General features: G+C 40.3%; 1 protein-coding gene across 1 annotated transcript in view; it reads right to left on the bottom strand.

Moving 5' to 3' along the window:
• Nucleotides 1-1,710: 1,710 nt before the first annotated feature.
• The window catches only part of LOC104168847 (collagen alpha-1(IV) chain-like), a 52,744-nt gene continuing 32,387 nt past the window's right edge, over nt 1,711-22,067 (bottom strand). The window contains 15 exon segments of the mRNA XM_009709571.1: nt 1,711-2,291; nt 3,991-4,163; nt 5,177-5,291; nt 8,052-8,229; nt 9,735-9,947; nt 10,093-10,191; nt 11,642-11,770; nt 13,705-13,776; nt 14,400-14,472; nt 17,505-17,638; nt 18,315-18,500; nt 20,411-20,461; nt 20,975-21,073; nt 21,837-21,913; nt 22,018-22,067. The exon segment at nt 22,018-22,067 is cut by the window's right edge and continues 108 nt beyond it. Coding sequence (XP_009707873.1) covers nt 2,210-2,291; nt 3,991-4,163; nt 5,177-5,291; nt 8,052-8,229; nt 9,735-9,947; nt 10,093-10,191; nt 11,642-11,770; nt 13,705-13,776; nt 14,400-14,472; nt 17,505-17,638; nt 18,315-18,500; nt 20,411-20,461; nt 20,975-21,073; nt 21,837-21,913; nt 22,018-22,067 — 1,731 coding nt within the window. The 3' untranslated portion in view covers nt 1,711-2,209.

The following is a 22,067-nucleotide window of genomic DNA, read 5'->3' as shown; positions in this document are numbered from 1 at the left end:
AGTTAGAGAAGGTTGAATGTCTGTTTAATTCTTCCTAGATGCCATACGGAATCACCCCATCGTCTTCCCCTCTTCTTCTCAATAACAAGTGGCACTTTGGAAAACCCTGCATCAGGCTGATCAGATGTAACCAGATGCTTGTATTTTATAGGCCGGTAAGGGACTTTCGTGAGGACTGGTCAGTTATAAATAAAATGATCATCTGTCAAAAATTCCATGAGAGTCAAGAATCAGCACTAAATGAATGACCAATTTCTATACAGGGGTTCTGAGTCTTTTGGCCAGCCAATGTCCTCAAGGATTTTAAGTGAAAGTGAGTTCAGAACAGCAGCAGCAGCAGCAGCAGCTTCTTCAAAAATTTGGGAAAACAACATGAAACGTTAATACATTATGTGCTTTTGCCAAGGAAGAAGATATCACGGCCCATTTCCTCTTCAGACAACCAGAGCCAAGACTCACCTTGCCCAGTTACAAGCAAAATTATATGAGCTACTTTAATTTTTATCCTGAATAATTCAGTTCAGACTTGTGCATGAAAAACTCAAGGGAAGAGTGAAAAATGTGTATAACTGGATTGTGTCCCATGAGCTAAGATGAAGTTAGCAGATTTTTGTAACAACTTGACACCAACTGTAGACACATAACCCATGTGTTATCCCTCAGGACCAGTTCTCAGGAGGTAACAACAGAGGTGTCAATACGGTGTCCTGTTTTCCCCTTTGGAAGATGCTTTGTACATCTGAAAGATGTGCAAAACAAAAATAATCTAGGATTGCATCAAGCTTGTGCATTTATTGGTGGCTTATTAAAAATGAATTCATTGCTGTAAACGAATGCTAATAACAAATTAGTAAAAACTTTGCCTTTTCTTCTGTTTTTTTTACACAAATAGTTTTATTACAAACTCGAATTCTTCAGAAATACACATGTAATAAACTACACAAAGGCCTTGGCATTCGCAAAAATCTTTTGGTATTTGCACAGTAATAGTCTATAAAACACTTTTGGACACAGATGTGCTCAAACAATAGTATCATTGCATAGAAATTCTTTAGAAATATTTCCGAGGCCACTTTGAACAATTTTTTTGGCAAAATATTAACAAAATTAAGGCCTTATACTTTTCAAAATCAAGTCATTCAGTGTGTGAGTAGTGTTTAAAACCCTGAAAAATATTAAATACAGAATAAAGACTATAAGCTCAAAGCAGGATTTACTATAATAAACACAAACAGCTGTTAACCTGGGTTCAGTCTCTGCAACTTCAGCATTGAAATAGCCTATGTAAAATGAACATTTCACATCATATTTTGGCATTTAACACCTAATTCATGACACTGAAAAGAAGAAAACTTTTGTAAGCTTCTTTTTGAAATGATAAACTCAGAGTTTGATTTTCCTGATGGCTGAGATCTATATAAATTACTAAAATATTTATATATATTTTTTTTTTCTTGACCATTGCTGGATCATTCTTTATTCCACAGGAAAGTTTGTTCTACTGCTTAAAGAAGCTGCATAGTACCAACATAGCAGAAACACCTCGTTGCCTATTTGGGAAACCAACTTGGCAATCTCTCCCAGATGTAGTCCCATTAAAACCAACAGCACTAAACACTACGAACAGAAGAAAAGGTTTGCAGGATGGCACTCTATGTTGTGAAAAGATGGTTACCGGTTGCTTAACCACAGTCTGTAATCCCAAAACTCTTTTTTACATTAGTATTGCTTTGTACAGGAAGAATAAGTACATACCCAAGAGTCTGGGATTTTGAGACACCGAGATAAAGGTAACAACAAACTTACCTGGGGAAGAAAAATGAATCTAAAAATATAATACAAGAATGAGAAAGGGGAGTCAAACAGTATAAGGCAGAACTGCATACCTCCTAGCACCTTTGCATTTTTTCTAGATAAATGCTGACTTTTTATTCTATCAGTGCATTGCATTTATATAAAAAATACACATATTTTGATCAAAAGTGCCATTTGGCATGTCAACATTTGAAGCTTATCTTTGTTGTCTCTTTTCTTCTTCAGCAAGGACAGGGCCAGTAAAGCAGTGTGTGTTAGTTACGCAAGTTCCTAAAAGGCACTTTACTGTTTTCATATTGGACAACAATGAGGTACATATGATATATGTCTAGGCTTCATTGCTGTTAAACGAATAGCACCATATTGTGTGAAATTAATTGAAATTCAAAAGTCATTATGTTTTTCTCATACAGACTTGACAACGGCTAACATTTGAGCGCAGATCCCCTGCTTTCAAAGTTGAGGGAGTCGGTTTCCTATTAAAAATAAATAAACGAAAAGACTCATTAACAATTGTTGATACAAAGAGTCAGTTTTCAGGTTTATAATTGACAACACAAACTTTGCATGCAGCCATGCGCCTCTTTAAGCTATGCTGAATCAAGCAGGTGTCCCTAAGTTCTCCAATGTATATTCACTTTCAAGTTTGGTCACAAACTATCACAAGATTAGTTTTAAACATAGTCCACTTCCAGTTAATTCAGAATGCAGTTCTGTCACCAGGTTGAACATTTTCTTAACCAGAAGACACTACCTGTTTAATCAGCAGTTTGAAAACATGCTGGAATTCGGGTAGCAAAAAAAACAATTAGGTAACGAAACTGAAGACCTTTGACTGTTCCTGACTTTCTGCTAACTTGTGTGACTTTACAGAAAAATGAAAAGCCAGCAAAGGAAACTATGTGATGTTGTATAGAAAGACAAACCAAAATCCTTAATCTCTAACCTATCACAAGGAGTTAGTCCTAGCAACTGAAAATAAAGCATTTTCAGACAAAAGAGTGCTTACATCAAATGCTTTTCTTTATAAAGGATTATGAGTTTATAGGAAACTGAAGAGTATTTGCAAATCATGATAGTAGGAGTAGCCAGAAAAAGGTATGAAGTTGACAGGTCTATAGGCAGGACTCAATGAATACAAACAACTGTAGTGCCGACTCCTCCAAATTTTCCTCTGACCAGCTTTTTGCTTTCCTAGGGAGCCAGTGTTTATCCCAGTGTTGGCAAACAGGCTCTTTCAGTTCTCACTTTTCTGGTTGATGAGATCATCACAGCCCCAGTGATAATCAGTCCTCGCACTCAATTTTTCTGCCTACTCAGTTGACAACTATCTCATAGACAAACAGTCAAAACTGGCTAAACAACCTGCTTCATTTTGACTGAGACAGGCTAAGGAGCATTCCCAGATCTAGCAGACGTGAAGAAATGAAGGGTACCAGATGAAGGGTACCAGGAGCAGCAGCCTGGGCTGCGGTGGAAGCAGATGTTTGCCTGCACTCCAGAGGAATGTCTGCTCATCAGGTAAGCTATGCAGACCTGAGAGCTGGTCTATATGCTAACATATTAATAAAATTCATATGGAACAAATTAGACTGTGTTGAAAAATACTTATGTGCAGGAGACCAGAACAAAGCCTGCTATCACTGAATTCCTGAAATCAGAACCTCAGCAGGGCTGAAGAAGTGCCTAAGGCCTCTGCCTTCAGCTGCATTTTATTCAGACATGCTTCCTCCAACATTAGGGAAAGGTAAATAATTGTTCAGCTCACTTAGTTCAAGACCTGCACTAATTTCAAGTGGTTCTATGATGTGTTAACATCCACTAGAGGAAATGTTGCATTCTAAACTTAATTTCAGTCAGTACGTCAGCCTATCCCAGTTACGACTCAGTGAATACAAACGTAGTGAAAATGCAAACATTGTTAGATTATTCTGAAAAGCAAAATACTAGGTACAAATGACACATTGTAAACACTAATGGAAGATACATTCGTTAATTCCCCCAAAATCTATTATAATCTTTTTCTTTTTGTTACAAAAATCATTAACTGCATATACCAACCAGGCTGGGGCACAGCCAATATTGAACCATGTGTTACATTCAAACAGTACTTCTCTTATTCAGTGACAAGGCCTGACTGAGTCTCAAATACAGATAAATAAATCATGAACTTACTTGAACATCTCATTCCTCTCTATAGTGGCAAGCCAGAAGCTGTAAGCATTTGCATAATAATTGCAGGTGCCCCGGCCATGGCATTCAATGAAGGGAGCGCTGCGAAACTCCTCTAGGCAGGAACCAGGAGACGCCAGGGCCTGGCCAGAGCCCTCCGCACCAGCACTGGTGTGCTAGAAAAATGCAAAAGCATCAGTCAGAGGTGCACTCTTTACCTCTTCTGCTACAACACCTATTAACTCTCTTGTACAAATATTTCTTCACATATCTCTCCTTGTCCTCTGTTGTGTCTGCCTGCTCTTTTGTCCTTCAGCTCAAGGAAGAGCAAGAAGGTGGAATTGAAGGGCTCCAGAGGTGGCACTGGGTTCTCTTGCTTAACGGCAGCACGACACATCAGCAACATCACCTTCGGGGCAGCTGCATGCACAGAAACCCTTCAGGGCTGCCAGCAGGAACCGAGCCATCTCTGTGCTAGCAAGAGGCCAGGGCCAGCTCTCCAGCCCAGAAAGCATACAGACTGGGATGGGTTTTCACCCAATTCCTGCCCCACATCACAGCAGCCTCTCTCCCACTGCCGATTGCTAACAGCTCTGGATCCACGCTGTTTCTCAGACCATGCCCAGACCTTGCCTGGGAGAGTGGCTGTTCATATAGGCTGTGAGCACGCCAGGAAGCATGCTAACAACTAACCACTACAGAGGACTAAAGAGTGGCTCTTCCAGGCCAGTCCTTGGCTCTACTTATGTTACTAGTACAGATACAGCTGAAGAAACTGGATAAAAGCTCAAAAATGCCATTTGAAAATCAAAAGCTTATTCATAAAAAACGAGAAGAGGACAGGCACTGATATGCTAGCACTCTAGGAAGCTACTGCAACACAGATGTAGAGGGACAATGGAAAATGATGTTTATTTCCTCATTTATTCAGCACTTGGATACTGGAGCTGCAAACAACAGAGAAAGCTGTGTGCATTTCCCCAAAAGTGAACAACTAATTGCTATTACATTATTCTCATTTAGTAATTAGCCAGAATCTTTTTGAAGTCACCAGAAAGGGCAGAGGTCTAACACCCTCCTAAGAGCTGAAGTGACATAGTCAAATATTAACTGTCCCAGAGTAGGAGTGTAGATCAAACACCTGAAACAAATGCTTTTCTCAGCTCGGAGTATGCCCCTGTGCACTTACCATGACAAAGGAGTAACCAATCCACAGTGAACTCCAGCCTTCAGGACAGGGTGGTATTTGAATTGTTTGACTGTGAACGGCTATTACCATAGCAGGAGCTTCACACACAGAGCACCTGGAAAGACCAAGACATGAATAAGCTACATGAACTTGAGGATTAGTATGTCTTCTTTTTTCAGAAGTTACTTTCTTTAAGGAACCTTGAACTGGAAAATGTTGTCATCTTCAAAAACAAAGGAAAATAAAAAAGTTTCATTTAGAAAAACAACCAACTGGTTCTTATTCAGGGACAGCTTAGACATTAAGTCTTATTCCTATTAGCCTACCTGTGAGCAAAGAACAAGAGATAGCTTATCTGAATATTTAAATATATGTGCCTTTTTCTAGTCCCATTTGTAGTGTAGTTTCTAGAAGTACTCAATGTCATGAGCATGAGAGGTAAATAGCCAACATTGTAACTCAGCAAGGGTCACTTAAAAGTGGTCTACGGTGATCAGAGACAAGAAATAGCAATTCATCATCCTAAACATAACCCTGCGTGACTTCCAGAGAGAAAGTCTGGAAGTTTTACAAAGGTAATCACTGCTAATCTAATCTAATCTAATGCAGACTCTTCGCCAAGCATTTTCCTTGAAACTAGCTTTTATTTACATTTGTGGGTTTTATCTCCAGTAAGAGATTTCTAGCAAAGTAATTTGAACAATGAACTTGAAAGCAACTCTTCAGAAAGCTGTGCAGCACCAGTTCTTTTACTTTAGATAAATTCATTGTGTCTCAGAATTGCTAGGTTACCGAATAATCCAATGACCAATTATGCCTTCACAGGAGAATCATAAAAAATGTGAGTTGGGTCAGAAATTTTAATAAGGGAGCTAGTAATAAGGAATTTGGTAGATATAATCCATTTTTTCTTGTACAACTCCTAAACTGGCTACTGCAGTTAGCAATGATAAAAATGATTCAAAACAGACAGTTGGAACTAATCAGTCTGATTCCCATTACCAGAGCGGTGAAAAGAAATCAAGTACAAAATGGATTAAGTTGGATTCTGGAAAATGCACAGAAGCAAAGGAATTCAGAATGAAAGCTGCCTGTTTCTGACTAGTGAAGACTGCTTTCATACCTACTGCCTTCATCTTTAGTGCAGAAGCAAGACAGTTATTTTAAGAAACACATCAATGAAAGAGTAAGTTAAAAGAAGAATGTAAAGCTGCCTCTTTCTTGGAGCTCTGTTTTGCTTCAAGAGATTTCTGGTATTTCAGTGGAAAGCCTGACAGAAAAGAAGTCCCATGACCTAAGGCAGCAACTGACACTTCTACACCTTTTCAACTTTTGGACAGGGAAAACTGTTGGTTTAAAAGCCTCAACTAATAAAATACATTGAAAGAATAGTTGTCTCAGATTCCTTGCTGGTTTAAAAAATGTATGTTACAATTATCTCACACTCTGCTATGGCTAATAGGAGAAAAACCCATATACATACATGCACACATATGCATATATATATACACACATACACATTTTTATGGTGCAAAAGCTACTCTATATGCACAAGATAAGGCAAAATGTTGGTGAGTACCTCCTTGAGCATGAGTTTCAAAAGTGACTGTTAAAGGTTATTTTGGGTGCTTGATCAGGGATGGCATAAAACGAAAATGAATTTCAGAGGCTGGTCATTTGAATTTTTCTGAAAGTCAAGCCCCTTCCATTCATATACAAGGAACAACCAAAAAAGTATCTTCTTGAGAATCTTGCCCTCAATCTGCCCACTCATTTTCAAGGCATACTAATTTCTATGGCACTAAACCAAAAATAGAGTACAGAGTACAACTGCAGACACAAGAGGGATTCTATTAGGCAAAATAAATATCAAATGTTTAGTAGTAGAACCAAATAGTATTTTGAACATACCAAGATGTCAAGACTACAACCCACTGATAATTCGAATTGTCCTTTCTCTTGGATGGTACATACAAACCTGAGAAAACAGTAACAGCAGTCTCCACTCCCAATCACTTTACATGTCAGGAAGATGGATCAGCAAGAGTTGATACAGATTAGAAGCAACAATAGGAATCATAGTAATGCCTACATCTAATGATTATCATTTAAGTTATAAATTGGATATTCCCTTGTCAGATTCTTATCTAACGACAGTGGTACAGTTCACCACACTCTTGCTCACATCTCTGCCTTCAGCACTGGGCATATTATGCCAAGACAGTTTTTGCTAGTGGCCTTAAAATTTAAAATGGACCAAAAGTTCAACATGTTGGATGATGCGTAACAGTTATATCTGATATAAGTGCCACACTTTATGCTAGCTGAGCATCTGGAATTATTAAAAAAATAGATGATTGATTTTGCAACTGTTTCCTTCCATTCGGACAATAATGGCTGTATTCAAGCAGTATGTCCAAAATAATGGAAGCAGCCTGGCAGTCTAGGTATGATAAACAATGCTACCATTTTCAAACAAAAGGAAACTGAGCCCGAAAAAGCTTCTAGCTCTGGCTAGTCAAAAAAGGAAGTGTTTTGGAGAAGAACTGTGAATAAACTCAAAACTTTTTCTCCTTCAAAGTACATCATAGCTTTTGCAAAACATCATTTCAAAGTAGATCTTTTCATTTCAATTAGACTCAAAATAGACTACTCTGTCTGTTCGGGTTTCCCCCCAAACAATTTTATTTTTAACCAAAGTCTAAACTGAAAATATGCACACTTTGAAACATTTCATCAAAGGAACTCGAAGTTTAAATTTAAAGGCAGGAAGTGAAAATATACAGATTAAAAGTCTTTTCCAAAAAAATAAAGTACCATACGCACTTTTCACAGGCTTCTTCATTTTACAAACACAGCAGAACTGAAACCGTACCTGCTGATGAATGGTCTGATATTATCGCCAGTGATAGGAGCCATACTCATTGGCATGGGTTCAGGAGTGGACAGCCAGTAGGAATAGTCATTCCTTGATGCAAAGTTACATACGTTGTTGATATTGCAGAATAAGAAAGGCATGGTGCTAAATTTACGAAGACAACTTCCTGCTGTGCCTGAAATGTTAAGTGAAAGTTTACTTGTTAGCCCATTTTTGTTAAGCCATTGCCAACTGCCAAACAAGTATTTCCAGGAGCAGCTAAAGAGCAGACGACACTTGCTCTGGAGGGCCCAACTCTCTCAGAGGAAGTGAATTCTCTTAGCTCCATAAGGAAGGAACAGGGCAAGGCAAGTAGTAGCCCAGTCTTGCCTGTAGAATTACAGAATCACTTCAGTTGGAATAGACCTCTAGAGCTCATCTATCCTAATGCCCTGCCAGTTAGATCAGGTTGCTTGGGTCCAGAGCCGGCTGAGTTTTGAGTATTTCCAAAGACAGAGATCCAATAACCTCTCTGGGGTCCCATTCCAGTGTTTGAGCATCAGCATGGTAAAAAAAGCTCTTCTCGGTGTTTCACTGGACTATATCTCATATTTGTGTCCATTGCTTCTTCTGTCACTGAGCCCCTCAGAGAAGAGTTTGGCTCCATCTTCTCTACCCTCTCTGTAGACAGCTGTAGAGAGCAATAAAGGCCTCCCCCTAAATTTCTGTTTAGGCTGAGCAAACCCAGTTCCATCAAACTGTCCAGACCCCACTAGACATCTTAGTAGCTAGCCTCTGTATCCACTGTGGTATATCAACATCTTTCTTGTTCTGGGAGGCCCAAGTCTGGGCACAATATACCAGATGTGGTCTCACAATTGCCAGAGGGGAAGAATCACTTCCCTCCATCTGCTGGTTGCACTTTAGCCAAGAGAGCCCGGTAGGCAGGGCGGTGGGGAATGAGGTAGTTGTTGCACAGGCACACTACTAACTCATGTTCAGTGTTGTTCACCAGGACTCCCAGGTCCTTTGCTGCAAAGCAGTTTGTACTGCTGCTATTGGAAATAGCAGTCAGTCCCCAGTCTGGTCTGTTGCACGAGGTTATTTCATTCTAGTTGTATCCCTTTGCATTTGCCTTTACTGAACTTCTCAAGGTTCTTCTCAGCCCTTTTCTCCAGCTTGGCCAGGTCCCTCTGAATGGCAGCTGTGTCCACAAGGGAATCAACCGTTCCTCCCAATCTGGCATTACCCACAAACTTGCTGAGAGTGCACTCTATCCCATCAACCCAAGTCATTAATAAATTTATTAAACAGTATTGGCCCAGTACTAATTCCTGAGGGACATCACTAATCAACAACCACCACTCAGACTTTGTACATCTGATCACATCCCTCTAAGCCTGATGGACTCACTAATTTTCCACTCACCTTATCACCTACTTAGCCAGCCCATATGTCACTAATTTGACTACAAAGATACTATGGATGACCATGTCAAAGACTTTGACAAAGACTTCCTTAAATAAACTGACACTGTTTCCACTATACACCAAACCATTATTTGTACCAACATAGAAGGCATAATAAAGCACCAGCTAGCCAAGAATAATTACACAGGTTTGTTCAACACAGTTCTACAAATGAAAGAAACATTTGGTTTCTAATGAATTCTAATTGAATTCTAATTTGGTCTCTACTTACCCAGATCTTGGCCATGTGCTCTTTCATTGCCCTGTACATAAAGCAAGGAGTAGCCATGGTAAATCAGTCTTGTTCCAAATGGACATGATGGTTCTTCAGTGGTTTGGCTGTGTCTGGTAACAAGGAAGCCGTGAGCAACAGACGGAGCACCTGGTGGGCCCATAGCCCCAGGCAAACCTTCAGGGCCAGGTGGACCAGGGAATCCTCTGGGCCCTACAACACAGAGAGTCTTTTATCTCTACAGACAGCGGTACTCTGCCTACATAACTAAAGAAGTGAAATTAGATACGTTCACACCTAATCTCCTGTGTTAGTTTTTTTACGAAGGAATCAGTCTTTGAAGAACTCATGGGCTTACCTGGGGGACCATAAGGACCAACTTCTCCTTTCTGCCCAGGTGTACCATCAAAGCCTGGACTACCAGGTGGTCCAGGTACACCTGAAGGTCCTGTCACCCCTGTTGAAAAATAAAGAATAGTTATTACTGGATATTACTTCATGTTAGTTCTCACTTTTTGGCCTTTAATACAGTACAGTACAGGCACATCTCAGCATAAACTAAACTCATACAGATTCAGTGCGTATACTTCAATATCTAGAGCACGTATGTGGGTTACTGCAGGCGAAGTAATTATAGTACAGAAGAACAGACAAGTAAGCAGAGGGTGTACTTCTAAAATAACTAGTATTCGCCTGGAATATGAAAAGGAAGGGCAGCAATCTCTTCCCTCTCTGCTTATCACATGACTCAATCAAGAATACACCACAAAAAAATAGGGTCATGAAGAGTCGGAAAATCAGTATTCTCCTAGCTTCTTCCCAAACAGGTTTTCAGACACATATTATGTCTTCCCTCTATCGATTTCCAGGGATGCTTTGACTCTTACTCAAACTCAGTAACTCTGACTTTGCGAAAAAGAAGTTAATACCACCAACACCATACCAACATTTCTGTGGCACTTCAGAGGCTTTAGATAGTCACAGCTGTCCTTTCCCTGATCACTCAAAAAGCAATATTGTGTTCATGTACTGAACTGACTACTAGAGAACAGTGACAGATCCCATACAAGCAAACACATGCTGTGTGTTCAATCACTGAGATTACTTCATAGCTATTTCCTAATGGACAGCAGTTGCAGAGCTGTAACTCCACATTGAAGGGCAAACTTCCATATCTATTATACTAACAGAAAAAAAGATATTAATTATATTGCACCATAATAGCCCATCATCTTCTCATAGAACAATCAGGAACAAAGCTCTCCCGTAGAATCTTAATAGCCTAAGAACACCTCTGAGTTCCCACTCGCCATGTCCTGTCATTCTGAAGGACATGTGTCCTTGTGCCAGTATTTCATTTGTCTTACCCTTTGCTCCATTCTCTTATTCCCTAATGCATTTAATTTTTGCAGTTCACTTTTTCTTTATAAAAATCGCAACGTCAGGACTAAGAGATGAAATCTAGGCCTATAGAACAAGCTTCCTCAGGAAGCACCTTCCACTGTAAGATCAAGGTGGTTTTGCTCATGCTTGTCTTCTTCCAGAGACACACAGTAATTAAGTTTGGATTCAACACTAAAGACAGAAGATACCCTAACAAATACATTCTGGAGAAGGGATGAGCAGTGCGTTGCAAGTTATTCTGCTTACTGCTGATCTCAGATACTGATATGATGACTGCAGAGTGAGAGCCTATAAAAAAAAATCACTAGGAAGGCATCTGTTTCTGGGACTCCTTTGGACGAGCTTCAAAGAGAAGGACTCTCTTCTTCATCACTGACACAATTTAAGTGGCTTGCAAAAAGATGGATAATATTATACAAAAAATCTTCTAAAGGCTAGCCTACAATTGGTATATTTTTACATTACTTAAAATGTATTTCTACTGGCAAGTTAGAAACTCTCACCTTGCTGTCCTTTGGGACCTGGAAGTCCCGGAAAGCCTTTGAGACCGACTGGTCCTACAGGGCCAGGTAAGCCGGGATCCCCTTTAACAAGCTGAAAAGGACCCGGTGGGCCTGGTGGGCCTTGTAAACCTGCCAAAGTTAACAGAGGGAATCAGCACGTATTTAGTATTGCACAATAAAAGAGTGAGTAAACAATGTTAACTTGTATTGCCATTTATGTAGTCAGCGAACAGACAGAGCCTATAGCTACAAGATATCAATGTGTCCAAGGCTTTATATGTGCATTGAGTAGGGTCATACCTGTTAAGAAGCCAAACCCGAAGCTGACGGGGGATAGAAGGTAATGGGGTTCTAGGCACAACAGGGGAAACAGCTTGGGCTGGGCCTCTGCCACTGACAAGCCTCTGGTAACACCTAAGTAGCTGCACATGCCGTTGCTGCAAACTGTAGTGCTACCCCCTCCATTCCCACCTCCCATCAGACAGGACCAAGCAGGCCCACAGACGTAGCCGGGGGGGCACTGGCAGTTTGCGCAGCCCTTTGCCCGAAGAGCTGCATGCTCTGCCGGTTCCCGGGCTGCCGCCCGCTCTGCTCACCAGCAGGCTTAGGCTGCAGCACTGACAGTGATGCCAGCTAACTGATGGCTCTGCAAGCCTACCCAGAAGCTTGAGGTCTCCAGGGAATTAGAAGGATGATATCTTTCAAAAGAATTACTATTTTTTAGGTGGACTCTTTTTCTAAAAACTGTAATGAGACTGCGACCTGCTGAAAGAAAATGGTAACCACCACTGCAACTGCAAGGCTGTGACTGAAACCCAAACAGAAGCACTACGGCCTATCTGTGCTGACATCTCCACCCAAACAGACCTCCCAAGGACTGAAATAGCTGTCCAGACCTCAGGTTGCATGGAGTTCCCTCAGCAAGTTTGTGGATGACACCAAGCTGAGTGGTGTAGTTGATATGCTAGAGGGAAGGGATGACATTCGGAGGGACCTGGACAGGCTTGAGAAGTGGGTCAGTGTGAACCCCATGAAGTTTAACAAGGCCAAGTGCAAGGTCCTGTGCCTGGGTCGGGGCAATCCCCAATATCAGTACAGACTGGATGAATGGATTGAGAGCAGCACTGTGGAGAAGGAGATGGGAATACAGATAGATGAGAAATTGGATATGACCCGGCCATGTGTGCTGGCAGCCCAGAAAGCCAACCGTGTCCTGGGCTGCATCCCAAGCAGGGTGACCAGCAGGTCGAGGGAGGGGATTCTGCCCCTCTACTCTGCTCTGGTGAGACCCCCCCTGCAGTACTGCCTTCAGCTCTGGGGTCCTCAGCACAAGAAGGACATGGACCTGTTGGAGCGAGTCCAGAGGAGGTCACGAAGATGATCCGAGGGCTGGAGCACCTCTGCTGTGAGGACAGGCTGAGAGAGTTGGGGTTGCTCAGCCTGGAGAAGAGAAGGCTCCGGCCAGACCTTAGAGTGGCCTTTCAATCTACAAAGGGGGCTGATAAGTAAGATGGAAAGAGACTTCTTACCAAGGCCTGTAGTGCCAGGGCAAGGGGCAGAGGTTTTAAACTGAAAGAGGGCAGATTTAGGTTGGGCAGGAGGGCATTTTGTACAATGAGGGCAGTGAGGCAGTGGCAGAGGTTGCCCAGAGAAGCTGTGGCTGCCCCATCCCTGGAAGTGTTCAAGGCCAGGCTAGATGGGGCTTTGAGCAACCTGGTCTGGTGGAAGGTGTCCCTGCCCATGGCAAGGGGGCTGCTCTAGATGATCTCTAAAGGTCCATTCCAACCCCAACCATTCTATGATTCTATGGTTCTAGGATACCATTTAAAGATTCTAATAATGACAAAACCTCAGTATTAATTTTTCAGAGTAGGAGACAAATACACCCACTTTCTACCCAATACTTAAATTTAATCTGACCATTCAGATGCTGATACCACGATATCTGGTTTCATATTCTACCTTTTTACAGTAAATAAAAAGGGGAGGGAGATATCCATTGATTACTCACAAATAACCATTTTAACAACATCTGGGAAAAAATGCAAGTCCTTATATTATACCTTTAGATCCAGGAAGACCTTGGTCACCTCGCTCACCCTTAAGGCCTGGGAAGCCAGGAGATCCTTTTGGACCTGAAGTCAAAGGAAACATTTACATGAAAACTCTATAATTTCTTCATTTGGAAGGATATGTGCAGAATAATCATGTACAAGCCCATGATCACATACAGGCCATGACTTTATTTGCACAAGTACTTTGTAATTTTTTGCAAGAACAAGATAGAAACAGCACTAGGTCACCAAAAGAAATGATGACTATTTCTATCATAACTGCATTTTTTATACACGCAGTGTTTTCATGTGTATAATGGTGACAGTAGCAGCAATGTAGTCAACAATGGAGACATACTGAGCCCATGTTTCCTCAAATATAGCTATAACATTTGTCTCTCCAGTTCTCAGGGAAATCTTGAAGATTCTTGACTAGTAACATCTAAATAATTGATTTTACATCCACCTTTTAAAGCAAGTGCACACTTAAGATTGGCAAAGCAAGGTAAAAAGGCAAAAGGCAAAAAACCTTGAGAAAAATCTTGATGTTCTTGTATGCCTTTTGATGCAACTTTCAGGGTCCTGTTGCAATAATTTGTAACATAGAGTCAACGTTCTTTGAGCAGCTTTTTTGAGACAGGAAGGATATGAAAGAGACACGATTTTCACATACTTTTTAGGAATATGGTAAACTTTCTTCTCACCTGGAACACCTGGAACTCCTGGAGGCCCCAGATCACCCTTTTGACCAGTATCTCCTGGCAAACCAGGACTACCCTGTATAAAAGAAAATGTGAAGTATAGTTATCCTACACTATTATGATATGACTCTCAAATAGGCTGCGTATTTTTGGAAACCCATGAAAAAAAATTTAATATGAGAGAAAATCCATTAAGTTTAAGGAATGCTTACTCTCTACCATGACTAGATGAGAAGCTTTTTTTACAGGAACAAGCATGACACTTTGTTCTTACTAAACTATTTTTTGCTTTACAAAGATACTAGATCAGAATAAGGTCTCACTAACTGTATAGCTAATAAAAAGGTTCTCAACCATAGACCATATCGTTATGAAAACCATCAGTAAGCACAAATCTCAGCAAATACTAATTTCAGTACAGCCCCAGCAGGTGATTGCTAGTTAGATAATTAAATAGGGTAATTCTAGACCACAGCAGACTTGAAAACTTCTACATTCACATGTGGAATAAAATTTAATGTGCTTAACAAGTTATAATCCTCTGAAGATTTTTACTTTTCAACGGGACTAAAATGCTCAAGGACTTAAACACTTCAAACACAATGCGAACTCCTCCTTCTGCCTTCACCGTTATAAACTGCTCCCCTGAAATTAATGGTAACAAGTTCATTGTAGCCTCACTTCAGGGAAAACCAAGCCCTTATTTCAAAAGACACTGTAAATAGTCATTGAAACGACTGCCAGTTTCCTTTTCTTCTTTTGTCTGTTGCAGATCATCTGCAAAAGGCTTGTAAGTATAGTTCAGAGTTTCTCCCTGGCTGAAGCAATACAGCAGCAAAGTCTCCTATATAATAAAATGTGGAACACAGGCAGGGGGAAGATCCCTTTGCTAAGTAATCTACTGATCAGAGGTTGGAGATGTGAATCGAGTACTCAGTGAAAAATAATATCAATGGTAGGACTCACCATATTTGGAGAGCAATAGAATAGACACACACAGGAGCGATTTTCATTTGATGCAAGTTAGATGTTTACGTTAAGGTGAGCATAATGGCTCCCTACAAATGTCTAATTCTTTCCACTGACTATAAAGGCAGAAAAGATGACTAGCTCAAAAATGGATGTCAACAGTGAGACTTCCAAAGTTAAACAAAAGAAATGTTTGCCTTGGAGTGGTAAGGGAGGTATTAATGAAGTAAGGTTCCCTGGTTTCCTTCAGTTACATAGTCACAGTATGCAAGATTGTTTAAAGAAGTGGCCCTCTCTTTGTGTCATAACGTGTGAACTTCTGTAGCACAAAACAGGAGGGTTAACATTCATTCAGAAGACAGCCGTGAGTCAGTCAATCTCATTAAAAGAGTTTTTTTTAGTAACTTTTCTTTAAGTTATTATTATAAAATGGAATTATTTGTAAGAGGAGTTTATCGGAAACTTTCCATCAAAATACTTTTTCCATAACAGTATGCAGTTTCTTAAAGTTGTTTTTTTCTTCCCCATCAGATATAGCTTGGCAAACCACATTTTGTTTTGGATCTATTCCAAACAAAACAAAACTATTTCAGTTTGTGAAAATGATGAAAATGTTTCTTTTCTCATTTCAATGTTAAAATGCACAGAAAAACCCTTGGCATTTGTATTTCATGGTCTGATCTGTGCATTCAGGTTTTTTTAGATAGGAGTTTTGGACAGGCTGTGTCACCCATGCTGCAACAAAATCTCCTTTCTGCTATAGGTTACCATGTACCCGGAGACTTGAATGAGCAATAGAGCTGCAATGAGGGCAGGAGCCTGTCACACTGGGGAGGATGAAGACATTAGAAACCCATCTCAGAATGTATCACCAGAGGAAGTTTAATATTGAAATAACTCTCACTGGAGCATTTCACACTGAGTTAACAACCCAATACTATGCATTGTAGCTCAAGGATAGTAAAACATTTTCTTCTGACTGAAGGCATGGAAGAAAATCCTTTGGCATTTCCCATTCTTGATAAACAAACCATCTTGGACTGGAATTTCAACCTGTGAAAAGCTTTAGAATTTCCTGGGGTATAGAAATTTAGCTCTCCCTGTTCTTAAAATAGGGAAAATATACTGCGATGTTAATTTTAATTTGAAATTTACTACCTTCAAAGTTGGTATGGTATGGTATGGTCTCAAAGATAAAAAGGCATAGCCAAGATCCGGTCTCAGAACACTGAGGCAAATCCCTAAGGTCTCTGTGAAGCGATTTCTGGATGCAGAAAAGGATGCAGTAGATGTTTGCATTATCAAGAATAACGTGGATCTTTTAAGTCCACTACCAGTATCCTGTGTTTCACATCAGGATCTTATTCCCAAGTCTTCCTTCCCTTTGTACACTAGGAAATGTTGAGTCATACCTACCTGCTTTCTTATTCCTTCTTCCATAAATTTTATTATTATTATTGTCTTAGTAGAAAAGAGGAAATGAAAAGTTAAAATATAGAGCGTATTTTTCACTGTGGATAAAGGCAGCAGACTGAAAGAGTATAGAAGACCAACTATTCTGGGTGACTGTCCTATTCTACTTCACTCTCCCATATACAGAAAGGGACAGGTTTAGATCAGGGAAAATGAATAATATATGACAATAATGTATTAATAGCCTTGCCTGTTTGTATTTCTAAATCAGCAGCTATATTTCATCATTGACAGTATTGAAAGTGCACTTTATTTGAAAGGTTTCATAACAAAACCAAACAGTTCAGGTATTTTCAGAAGGCAGTTTATCATGAAATATGCAACTTTTAAAATTAACTACTAATGCATTTGCAGGATTTATGGATGTGCTGCAGCCATTCTGTACTGTTAATACACTGTAAATTATATTCTGGGTGTTGCATGTTACCACTCACTATCTATAAATTTCTAATAAGTTCATTAGCTCACTAGGGCTTATTGGTAGACAGCCTTTAAGAGGAGAGAATTGAAGTGTTTTCAAACAGACTTTCCATCATCAGCAGTGACTCCAAAGGCACTTCGAGCATAAAGTATCGTTATTTTGAATGAGAAACACCTATGATTAATATAGCCATTAATTACAAGAACCAGCTTTCAGCAAATCTGGAGTGTACTGAAGTAACTTACTGGCAGTCCCTGGAAACCTGGATCACCTTTGACTCCTGGGCCCCCAGGAGTCCCAGGCCAGCCATTGCTCCCCTGCTCTCCTTTGGACCCCTTCAGACCTGGGGGTCCCGGTGGCCCTGTTGGCCCTGGTAAACCTACAACCCAGAAGAAGAAAGTATTTAGTGGCAAAATTTCTTCAGAGCAGTACCTGATGGAGGACAAGCTGGTTCAATCTACAGATGGGCAGAACCAATGTCATTATCATAACAACATTTCAAGAAAGTAAGTTGGAGAATCTGTTGCAGGGAGGTCCATAGGACTCCCCATCTGACTGGACGTCTATCATTTATCAGCCTGTGGCTGACGGAAAATAGTGGATAGTTTTCTATATGCGCAGAACAAACAGATGGTATGTTCTCAGGTATGAACATGCTAGAGACATGTTGCAGCTCTGCTCTACTCTCCTCCTTAACCTCCAGCATAGGGCCACTGCCAAAGTAAGGCCATGCTGGGCTGTTTTTAAACACATTAACACATTAAATAGGAACACACAGCCATGGCTGCCTCGAAACAGTAAATAAAGTCCAGAGGGAAACAAGGAAACGGGAGGCGAACTTCTCAACGTCAGAAAGACTTCTGGACAAAACTAGCTGCCTGAGGACTTAATATCAGCCTGGTCTGGGACATAATGCCAAACTGCCTATGAAGGGGAGCTCCTCTCTGATCTGTGAGAAGAGGATAAACAAGGATATGCAATACTGATTACATTGTTAATTAACGAGGTGAGCTTTGATTAACAGCAGTACACTGATACTGAAGATAAAGAATTACCTGGGAGGCCAGGCTGGCCTTGGGGTCCTCTGTCTCCTTTAGGGCCCGCAATTGCACTTCCCGGTAGCCCAGGAAGACCTTGGGTGCCCTTAGGGCCTGGCGGGCCAGCATAGCCTGGTTCTCCTTTCAGTCCTGGCAGCCCCGGGCTTCCTGGGGATCCTGGAAATCCCACCTCACCTTTCGCACCTAAGATTTGAAACAACCCCCAAAACCTGATTAGAGAAAGGATCACAGTCGCTGAAATCTTCTGCCTTATCCACTCATAGTAAGCTTCATTCCCTAAGAAAACACTGACCTTGCCTTTATACATTTGTATAAAAATGCAAAACTTTATGAAAACTGTACTATTCTCCGCATTATAACAGAAAGTATGAGGAAGAGTAGTTTGACTGACATATCTTTTCTTAGCTAAACTGATCGCTGGGCTATTTTAATTCACTCTAAAAATAGATGAACATTCAGCAGCTCTCTTTCAGTCCTTCCACAAGGAATATAAAGCCCCCAAACCCTTACTCCGTTACAATTTTTATTGTCATAGCTGAGTAATGGATGTTTTGCTTGGCTAAGCACAAAAGGACTTGCTCCCGGAGAGAACTGGAATTTTTATTTTTTTACCAAGATCTAGTTTTAGACACTTAGTACTTACTTTCAGGCTTGTACAAATAGTTAACAGTTGCAATTCAGTCGAATTTTAGATCATGATTGAGCAAATAGAATATAGATTAGCTGGTACAAGTACAATAGTAAGAGAAATAAAATGTATAAAGAACACTACCCCTGGCTCTTTGCCTAAATAGAACAGGGTCTTTAATTCCTGGAGTTGTTTCTTTGGAACTGCAATACATCTGGAACACAAATGATGCCAGTTGGATATCTATTTACTCTAAAACCAGATACTTTTAAGTGAGCTGTGCTGACAAAAAGAGAGATGGGTAAGGTGAGAAAAGTGCTCTCATAATCTAGCATTCTATATGTCTTACTGAGCTATGATTAGAAAATTTGCTTATTAAAACACATTCTCTAACATTAGGGCTTTCTCAGCAATTGATGACTGTTAATGACTCTAAGATGGTAAAGAAAAGATATTCTAAAATTTTAGTTTATCACTTTTGATTGTCCACACAAGTTTCCTGTATTTACAGAACAAATGAGTGAGGTAAGGCGTTGATATTTCAAGCTATGTAAGTTCTTCAAAATCTGCCATGTCATGTTAATTTCATAGATGGACTAGTTGAATCTTTTTTGCTTTCTGGATGTTTACAGTTGAAAATCCTTTAATTGTACACAATTTCCTTTATCAGCAGCAGTTTGGTATTTCTTCATTACTGTATCTATTGCAGTCTAGTGTCTAGGACATACTTATTTCATAAAATGGAGCATGGTGCATTACAGACACCTTGAACAAGCACTGACTAAAGCCAATCGAGCCATTCTCACAGCACAGTGTAGTGACACACTTTGCAAAGACCACAAGTGGTCTTAAAATTCTGATAGGTATGTGCCTGTACCCAAGCTAATAAGTCCTGAGTCCAGGTAATAACAATTTGCAGTAAGATCTCGTCAGGTCTCTGCTATCTTTTGCATCTCTGCACCATGCTCCTGTACATAGCTTAGACATGCTCTACTAAGCTACAGAGAACAACTATTTTAGCAATGAATAAAATTGCATCTGGGCTGCACAACAGACTTGGGTAAAAAAATTACTGCGGTATCCTGGCCGTGAAACTATCATCTTCGCTGTCTGGTGCAGAGACCCTCACTAGACTTTGATTCTTGCAAAATTAGTAGGAAAACAGAAATACTTGGAGTCAAAAGCACAGCACACAAATACGGGAGTTATTTATATTGATGAATCACAGCACAGCTTGCAGTAAATTCCACACTATGAATAATTACCTATTTTAGGGCATATCTAACTCATGTCCAAGATGTTGCCAGTGTAACAGAAATTAGTATTTGAGCCTCTCAGAGTTTCTGCCTGCTCTGAAAAGGTATAGCATGTAAAAGAATGAAGTAGAAAGTATGTCTGAGTTAGAGAATTATGTTTATAGTATGTTGGGAGGGAGGTTTGCTTCTTGTTTAAAGAAGTGATTTACCTTTATCTCCTTTCGCACCAGGAAATCCTGGAAGTCCTCTACCTGGAATACCTGTAATATAGAGGCAGCAAAAAATCAGAAGCTGGGACAGTACTTAAATTTAACCTGTAATGACCAAAAGTCTATTAAGGAAATATAAATACTAAAAAAATGGTTTATGCAGAAGTTCCTCACGGCAGAGACTGTCTTTGTTATGCATTGGTATTGTATCTAGCACAATGGGTCCTGTATGACTGAAAACCCTACCCTAAGAATAGGCAAGCCTGCTCCATTATTTCACAGCTAAGTTGTAAACTGAAATTAATTCCAAAACATGTCAGTTCTTTAAAGTATCGCCAGTTTTTGTGAAAGAAATTCTTTCAGGATTACACTTATTACACACAGTTGCCCAACGAAGTGATCAGCTTTACAATGATGGATGATAGCCAGTAGTTTGTCAGACAGCACACTAACTTTATTTTCTAAGTACCTCAAACCCAGCACACCCGTCTACCAGCTACTCGTGTCCAGCCTGTCTCTGTGCACTTTCGTACCCCATAAACTTAACATGGCAGTCACCAGTACCTTGTTCACCCTTTGCACCAGCTGCACCTGGAATCCCATCATAACCTGGTTCACCCTTCTGTCCAATGGAACCAGCAGGACCCGGAACACCAGGTTCACCTGAAAAATCATTGCATTTTTATTTGACCTATGAATCATCAGACTTTTTTTTTTTTTTAACACGTTTTTTTCCTCTAAAGAAAAGCTTAACTTATTCTTTTACTCCCACAGACACCAAGCAGATACTGCGTGATGACTTCAGTGTGACTTTTCTCTGAGGTTGCTTCTGAATTAAAATCAGTGTGAGACAGGGCTCAAGTATTACAGATTTTGACGTAGCTAATTATCATGAATCTCAGTGACTTTAGAGCGCAGGAGCTCCAGCAAAGACTTGTGAATAGCACAGCCCATTGTCCAATGAGATGGTGTGTCCTGCAGCCAGTAAACTAAGAACACAAAGCTCCAAGTTCAAAAATGTTCTACTCATAGCAGCAATGGACTTACTCTACTCCCTACTTTATTTCCTCTTAAACATCTGTGTAATGACGCTAATGTGGTGATTCAGGTTTGGGCCCGTGGATCCACTTTCCTGTTTTAAAACGAACTCAGAAACAACAGAACTAACGGCTACAGCAACAACCACTCTTGTGGAAGGTGGTAAAATCCCTTCCACAACAGTGCAAAAGAAGTATCATCCCTGCACTACACTGACTCTGATTTACCTGGGAAACAGCACTGCCTTTTTCTGCTTATGAAATGAACACATATACCAGGAAACATCTGAGACAAAATGAATGTAGAATGTCACAATATTTGTTTCAGCCACTGCCGGCAGGTGAACAATACTTCAAGCAGCACTTGATGTTTTATATTTCTTTTCTACCTGGTTCTCCTTTTAAACCCGGAATGCCACTTAAGCCAGGAAGTCCTTTTTCACCCTTTTCTCCATGGCGGCCAGGGCTCCCTAAAGGAAGGAAGAAGACATGGGTTCACATGCAGGATATTTGGTATAATTTTCACATTAATTTTTCACTGCAATTTCTGTTTTATTAAAGCATGAACACTTGCCTGGAAATCCTGCCATGCCAGGGGATCCTTTGGGACCTGGGGCACC

The sequence above is a fragment of the Cariama cristata genome, unplaced genomic scaffold (genome assembly GCF_000690535.1).
Source record: "Cariama cristata isolate BGI_N322 unplaced genomic scaffold, ASM69053v1 scaffold21111, whole genome shotgun sequence".
Lineage (NCBI taxonomy): Eukaryota > Metazoa > Chordata > Aves > Cariamiformes > Cariamidae > Cariama > Cariama cristata.
Note: the sequence above shows the minus strand (reverse complement) of the source record. Positions and strands in the feature narration are given on the sequence as shown.